Source organism: Ochotona princeps, chromosome 15 (genome assembly GCF_030435755.1).
Source record: "Ochotona princeps isolate mOchPri1 chromosome 15, mOchPri1.hap1, whole genome shotgun sequence".
Taxonomy (NCBI): Eukaryota; Metazoa; Chordata; class Mammalia; order Lagomorpha; family Ochotonidae; genus Ochotona; species Ochotona princeps.
This window is the reverse complement of record NC_080846.1, coordinates 54,705,985-54,713,098: the sequence shown is the minus strand read 5'-3', so window position 1 is coordinate 54,713,098 and position 7,114 is coordinate 54,705,985. Positions and strand designations below refer to the sequence as shown.

The window sequence follows — 7,114 nt, the reverse complement described above, 5'->3', positions numbered from 1 at the left end:
GGCGGGAGCCGGGGCCCCGCTCGCCGCCCATTGTCTGCGCCCGGACCGGTGCGCCCTGGTGCCACAGGGCGACCCCGCGGGGCAGCCTCCCTCTCGTCACTTCAGCCAGCGCCGCAACTATAAGAGGCGGTGCCGCCCGCCGTGGCCCGTCTCAGCCCACCAGCCGGGACCGCGAGCCATGCTGCCGGCCGCCCGCCTCCAGGGTCCTTAAAGCCAGACTGCGCCAACTTTGGCCACTGCCGCGTCCCGCCCCGCCGTCGCGGGCAGCCGCCTAAGCCGCCGCAACTGCAAGCAACAGCGTGGGCAAAACCAGGCAGGCCATGGGGCGCTGGGGGCTGCTGCCCAGCTGCGTTTCTGCTGCGCTGCTCCTGGCGCTGGCCGCTTTACCCGCAGCTCTGACCGCCAACAGCAGTGGCCGATGGTGGTAAGTGAGCCGTTGAGGGTCACCACTTGTCCCCCGGGGCCCAGCGCCAGGAGTCATCCCTTTACCCAGCTTCCACTCTGGGGGATTCCCCCCCTAGACACCCAGGGATGCCCGGGTGTTGTGACAGCTCTCCTGCGGTGGGCTGGATTCTCTCTGGCCTCCACGCAGTAAGGGGACCCAGCTCCTTTTCTGCTCTTTTGAGCCCTAATCCAGGCTTCACCTTGGCATCCACACCACAGGGCTTCCCCATCCGGGAAAGAGAAGGTCCAGGCTTGGAAAGGAGGGTGGTGGACCACTTTGCCTTGAGTGGGCAAGATGTGCAGCCCAGGATATCCTCGCTGGTGGGGGGGATGACAGGAAGCAGGATGGGAGAGCCCAGGTGGAGGCGCAGCTTGCGGTTCCCCACACCTCTTCTAACCAATCCCTGGCAGGCAGCTCAGGGCGGGCACAGGGAGGTCTGGATGCCTGGAGAGAGGGCAGGGACGGTCATTACCTTGTTAAGCAGCTCCCTGCGCGGTCTTCCCCTGCTCACAGTCCCGGGGCAGAGGACTAGAGTCCGGTTGGGGTCCCCCTCCTGCAGCTGAGCGCTCTGCGTTCCACCAGGGGCATCGTGAACGTGGCTTCCTCAACGAACCTGCTGACCGACTCCAAGAGTCTGCAGCTGGTGCTCGAACCCAGTTTGCAGCTGCTGAGCCGCAAACAGCGGCGACTGATCCGCCAGAACCCGGGCATCCTGCACAGCGTGAGCGGGGGACTGCAGAGTGCGGTGCGAGAGTGCAAGTGGCAGTTCCGGAACCGCCGCTGGAACTGCCCCACTGCCCCGGGGCCCCACCTCTTCGGCAAGATCGTCAACCGAGGTGGGTGCCTCAGCAAGGCGCACGCTTCCGGGAGCCGAGCAAGCGCACAGTTACCTCGCCCTCCACCGTCTCCCCACCACCCACCCCACGCCCCAGGGCACTGGCAGGCGAGGACAGGAAAGAGGTCCCGGGCACTTTCTAGTGGCGGGATCCACCTGCCCAGCGGCGCCTCAGGCCCGGTGCGGGCTCAAGGGCGCGCGCCATCCACCAGGCGATTTGCAGCTGTACGCCCTGGGCTCTAGGCATGCATGACTGCTGAGCCGCTGCCCCCAGAGAAAGGGAGTTTTCAGGCCGCCGTGGGCGCGGACCGGGTGGCTGCCTCTCCCCCACCCCCACCCACGGTGCTGCCGGGTGTGTTGCTTTCGGGAGCCGAGCGCGACTTGCCTCCTACCCGGCAAGGCTGCTCAGGCGACGTAGGCGAGTCTGGGCGGCAGAGAACTTGGAGACGCAAAGTTTTTCCTGCTCCACTCCCTTTGGGTTTTCTATTAGAGCTCCTAATCGAAAATGCGCTCTTCGCGAATCATCAGCGAAGTCGTTTACAAGCGCAGCCCCGGCTTCGCGCCACGCAACCCTCCACCCTTTTCTCTAGACGACCCGGGCCCAGCGCTGCCGCCAGGGTGCTGTCTGAGCCCCCTACCCCACCTCCCTTAGAGCACTCGAACCCATCTTGTGCCCTGCACCCACAGGTTGTCGGGAAACGGCTTTTATCTTTGCTATCACCTCGGCCGGGGTCACCCACTCTGTGGCGCGCTCCTGCTCCGAGGGCTCCATCGAGTCCTGCACCTGTGACTACCGGCGGCGCGGCCCCGGGGGGCCCGACTGGCACTGGGGCGGCTGCAGCGACAACATCGACTTCGGCCGGCTCTTCGGCCGGGAGTTCGTGGACTCCGGGGAGAAGGGGCGGGACCTGCGCTTTCTCGTGAACCTACACAACAACGAGGCGGGCCGCACAGTGAGTGGACCCCGCGAGCCGGGGTAATGCGAGAGGGCGTCCCTGGGGGAGCAGCAGTTTTGGGAGGCTGCCAGGCTAAGAAACCTGCTAAGCCGTCGAGGGCTAGTGGCAAATGGAACAGAAGCGACGGATTGTGCCTAAACCCTCTTGCCTACAGCTCACAAAGTAAGGCGGGAAGGCCGGGAGGGACCCCACCGGGGGGCGTGGAGCAGGGCTGGGCGCCTGGCCAGGCTCGGCCTGTCCACCTCGCGTCTCCCTGGCCCTGGGCTTGGCTGGGCCCTGGCCACCGGCGGCGTCCTGGAGGGGGCGGTGTCCGCGCCGGTGGAGATGCCCTGGCGACACCCTTTCTTCCCTCCTCCTGACAGACGGTGTTCTCCGAGATGCGCCAGGAGTGCAAGTGTCACGGGATGTCCGGCTCGTGCACGGTGCGCACGTGCTGGATGAGGCTGCCCACGCTGCGCGCCGTGGGCGACGTGCTGCGCGACCGCTTCGATGGTGCCTCGCGGGTGCTCTACAGCAACCGCGGCAGCAACCGCGCCTCGCGGGCGGAGCTGCTGCGCCTCGAGCCCGAGGACCCCGCGCACAAGCCGCCCTCGCCGCACGACCTGGTCTACTTTGAGAAGTCGCCCAACTTCTGCACGTACAGCGGACGCCTGGGCACCGCGGGCACCGCAGGGCGCGCGTGCAACAGCTCGTCCCCCGCTCTGGACGGCTGCGAACTGCTCTGCTGTGGCCGGGGCCACCGCACGCGCACGCAGAGCGTCACTGAGCGTTGCAACTGCACCTTCCACTGGTGCTGCCACGTCAGCTGCCGCAACTGCACGCACACGCGCGTGCTGCACGAGTGTCTGTGAGGCGCTGCGCGCGCGCCCCCTCCCCCGCCCCAAGGCTGACTCCTGGGAGGCGCCCAACCTGCTACCTCCCGCCATTCACGCCACACCTCTCTCACCTCCTCCTTCCTGGGGGGCGGAATCCTTCAACCACTTGCCTGGGGCGGCACGCATCCTCTCCTCTGGCCTTCCCGAGGGACCCGCCCCGGACCTACCTCCTCCCTCCCTGTCCACGGGAGACACCCCCCACACACACCCTTGTTGCACTGCCCCCTGCTTGACCAGGCGAGGGAATGAGCAGGCTCCTCCGCCACTCCGCCTGCCTGCTCCGCGGTGCCAGCGGCCTCTGGGCCTCTCTCCTCTGCCGCGGACCTCGGCTTCCTCCGGGTCTCCACGCGCCCCTGCCCCCTTTTTAAGGACCAGGGGTACAGACCCTGCGTGCGCGCGCGCGCGCGCACACACACAGACACACCTGGGCACCAGGGCCTTTCTCGTCCCCAAGTACAGCTGACTGCCGGGGAGGTGCTGGGTGAAGGGCGGCTGTGGTGATGTGGACCTGAAGACCCAGGGCCGGCTCTCCCACCTCTGCCCTGAAGCCATGGAACAGCTGTGAGCCCTGCCTCCCGCGGCCACCTCCCACCCCCTTCCTGTCCTGCCTCCGCCTCAGTGTGTAAATAATTTGCACTGACACGTGGACGTGAAGCCACGCATCTGGTTGTTGTAAATAAAACTATTTATTGTGCTGGGTTCAAGCCTGGCTTGCAGAGACCACCCCTCACCCCAGCCCAGCCTCTCCCCTGGGGCCATTCCCTTGACCCTCTTCGCCCCTTCCCTGCCTCTCCAAGATGCCTTGGCCCACCGGAATCAGCATTTCCTTCCATCGTAGCTATTAGTGGCTCCTCGCCCCCATCCTGGTAGTACCTTCCTCTGCAGAATAAAATCTCTATTTTTATCAATGACTCGCTGACTTCTCCTTGAGTTTGGGGCACACAATTGCAGTGTCGCCTTCCCCCCGACCTTCACCCTTGCCAGGCATGGCCACACTGAGGTCTCTGAACAAGCAGAGCAGACTGCTGGAGGACTGGCCTGCTGGACGGCCTGCACCAGGGCCCTGAAATGCCCACCCCTCCAATGGCCCCACTGGCATCCCGGGAGACCCAGGATGCCTAGGGGAACCTGGGCAAGCACCTCAGGAGCTGCAGAGTCCTTCCTGTTCAGACCCCATTGACCCATGTGGCACCTACATTCCCTTCATGCATGGGAATTGAGTCTACTCCCTGAAACTACTGCCACGTGTCAGCTAGAACCACAGTCTAGAATAGAGACCCAGGCAGAAATGCCCAGTGCCTCCAGTGTGGAGGTATGGGTTCCAGGCAGGCACCAGCTGGTGGTGACACCTCCCCTCCACCCTGGGCTCAGGGAGAGGGCACCCCGGTAACAGAGGAGGGGGCTCCAGGCCCCACCGCTCAGAGAAGGAGGGTTAGGGTCCACATGTGGGCTGGGCTTCCAGGTACGCAACCCAGGGGAAACCCCAATGCCAGCCATACCCATCCCATCAGGCCAGACAGGCCCCAATAGAGCTGCTGACAGCGAGGTGAAGGCCCCCAAGTTGCATTCAGTGGGATCAGCGGGGGGTCCCCAAGCCCTCTGAACCCACCCATCTCTAACTTGGATGCCCTCCCCAGGTGACTGCAACTTCAGACAGACACCAACCCCTTCCTAAGCTCTGGCACTGGTCTCTGATCCCAACTCCTCCTCCCCAAGAACCCGAAGGGAGGGCTGGACGGGTGGGGGGATGCAGAAGCAGTGACGCATCCCACCCCCCAACCCTAGGGCAACAACCGCCAGCTTGAGAATCAGCCCCTCTCCCCAGGACACTGTCGTAGTTGTCACTGCCTCCCACCTCTCCCTGGATACGTGAACTCTGACCCCTGTTGCCCTTTGGGGTATGTGAGGGGTGAGGGGGAGAGCAGAGAGGAGCCAGGAGCTGCCCCACGCTACCAGCATACCAGCGTGACTGCTGTCCCAGGCCTGCACTGCCTGGGCTCTGATGGGAGCGCGGTGGGAAGTGTGGGGCACCTGAAAGGCCTTGGGGTCCAGCAAGGGACATCCACAGAGAATTTCAGACTGGAACCCAGGCGCACCTTCTGGATCCCGCAGCTGTCAGCTGCCAGCTGTGGAGAGGGTGCCGAGGGAAGCAGCCCGGGAGGGCTCCTACCACTCTTACCTCCAAGAGCTGGGATCAGAGCCAGCTAGAGGTGGGCTCTGGGTGGGCTGGGAAAAGAGCGAGGAAGGGCCCCTCACAAGACACTCAGCAGAAACAGCTGCCCTCAGCCTCAACTGCCTCAGCCAGCTCAAGCCTTATCTTGCAGAGGGGTGACAAGGTTCAAATGAGAGAACATTTGGGGAAATCCGATCATCACGGCACTCCTGCACACCAGGTGTGCTGGTGACCCAGAGATGCTCAAGCCACAGGGCCTGCCTGGAGGAAGCCACGCGTGGGTTCAAGCATGACAGCTGCACAGACAAGAAATTTGGGGACAGACCCCCTCCTCCACATGGTCTTCAAGCATGGAGGCCCCTTTCCTTCCCAGGGGACACTGTGGGAAGGCGCCTTCTAAAGAAGGCACACAGCGATGCCACGCCACTGGAGGGACTGCAGAATCCGCAAAGTACCACAAAGGCACTCCTGCCTGTCTCAGGTGCACCTGTGCCATCCTCGCTGGGGCTGAAGAGGACTGACCCAGCAGAGGACATCTGTGCCTAGAAAGAGACAGGCCCGGAGCTGGCTGAGGGTGGTGGCCACGGGACTATGCCGTCAGGAAAGGGCCAGGCGCTCCAGGCTCCCACCCACCTCTGATCTTCAGATGCCAGAAGATCAGAGCCTGGCAGGGACCCTGGGCATGAGGCCGGCCTTGGCCAGCAAATGAAGGACTGGTCTTGAAATATCTTAGTGGAGGGGGAGGGAGCGGAAAAGCTGAGAGGACCCGGACAGCAGGCCGTGCAGGTCCCTGGGGGTCAGCAGGCTCCACGGGCACCCTGGAAAAACCCCCGTCAGTGCTGCTGCAAATACCCCAGGGTCCAGCCGCCCCCTCCCCTGGCCCCCCGGGCGGCTCCATTCTCCTTTCTGGGCCAGAGGGAGAAAAATAACAAAACGAGGAGAAAATGAGCTGTTTGGCTGTGGTGTGAACAGGAATATCCACGCAGTGCTGCCCACCACTCACTCTTACTCACTCTTTCCACACCCAGCCGGGGCGCCCAGCATGAGACAGACCACCCTCCTGCCCCCTCCCCCGTCTGGGCTAAAAGCAGATGCTGGGGAACGAGCAGCAAGTTACAAAAATACGCCTGGGGAACGGCCGCCAACTCGCTCCCCTGTCTTCCCCTGGGAGGGGGCAGGGTGGGGTGTCTCCTGGGGAGGAGCCAGGGCTGCCCTGGCCCTGAGGCCCAGGAGGAAGTGGGGCTTCCAGGAGTCGCCCGCTCGGTAGCACTGCCTCTCTTCTCAACCAGACACAGGTTCAGCAGGCACTCGCCGACAGCCTGAGGGTGCCAGCCCCGCTGACCCGGGCACACCTGCGTGCCAGGCCTGCCCGTGCCAAGGTTGACTATACGCACGCGCTGCTGCCCCCTGCCGCAGTCCCCCTGTTAGGACACCCCGGCCAACACCGGGCAGCCCACCAGGATAGACTAAGCTTTAGGCGCTGAGGAGTCGAGGGGCTGAGAGGGAAGGACTGGGAACAGGACCCCATATCTGCCTGGTCCTGCCACCCCCTGATAAACGATGAGGGACTGCTTGCCTTGCCAGGCAGGCGCCATGTGAGGAGGGCAGCCCCGCTCTCCAGCCTGCCTGGGGCACCTGCCCAAGGCTGCTTGGGCCTCCTATCCCTCCACCTCCTCCCAGAGGTGCTCAGCTTGGCAAGAGGGGCAGTGCCACCCTGCGAAGCTCCCAGCAACTCCTCCCCCAGGCCCGAAGCCCGCCCTCCTCCCTCTTCCCTATTAATCCTCGGAAGTGAAGGGGACGAGCCTGGCGGCCCCTCGGCCCTATTGTGGC

General features: G+C 64.4%; 1 protein-coding gene across 1 annotated transcript; it reads left to right on the top strand.

Annotated features, from left to right (window-relative positions):
- WNT1 (Wnt family member 1) lies at positions 1 to 3,107 on the top strand. Its single transcript, XM_004599348.3, has 4 exons — positions 1 to 424; positions 1,028 to 1,281; positions 1,968 to 2,233; positions 2,599 to 3,107. The coding sequence occupies exons 1-4, from the start codon at positions 321 to 323 to the stop codon at positions 3,085 to 3,087; spliced, it is 1,113 nt and encodes a 370-aa protein (XP_004599405.1). The 5' UTR covers positions 1 to 320; the 3' UTR covers positions 3,088 to 3,107.
- Positions 3,108 to 7,114: the final 4,007 nt, after the last annotated feature.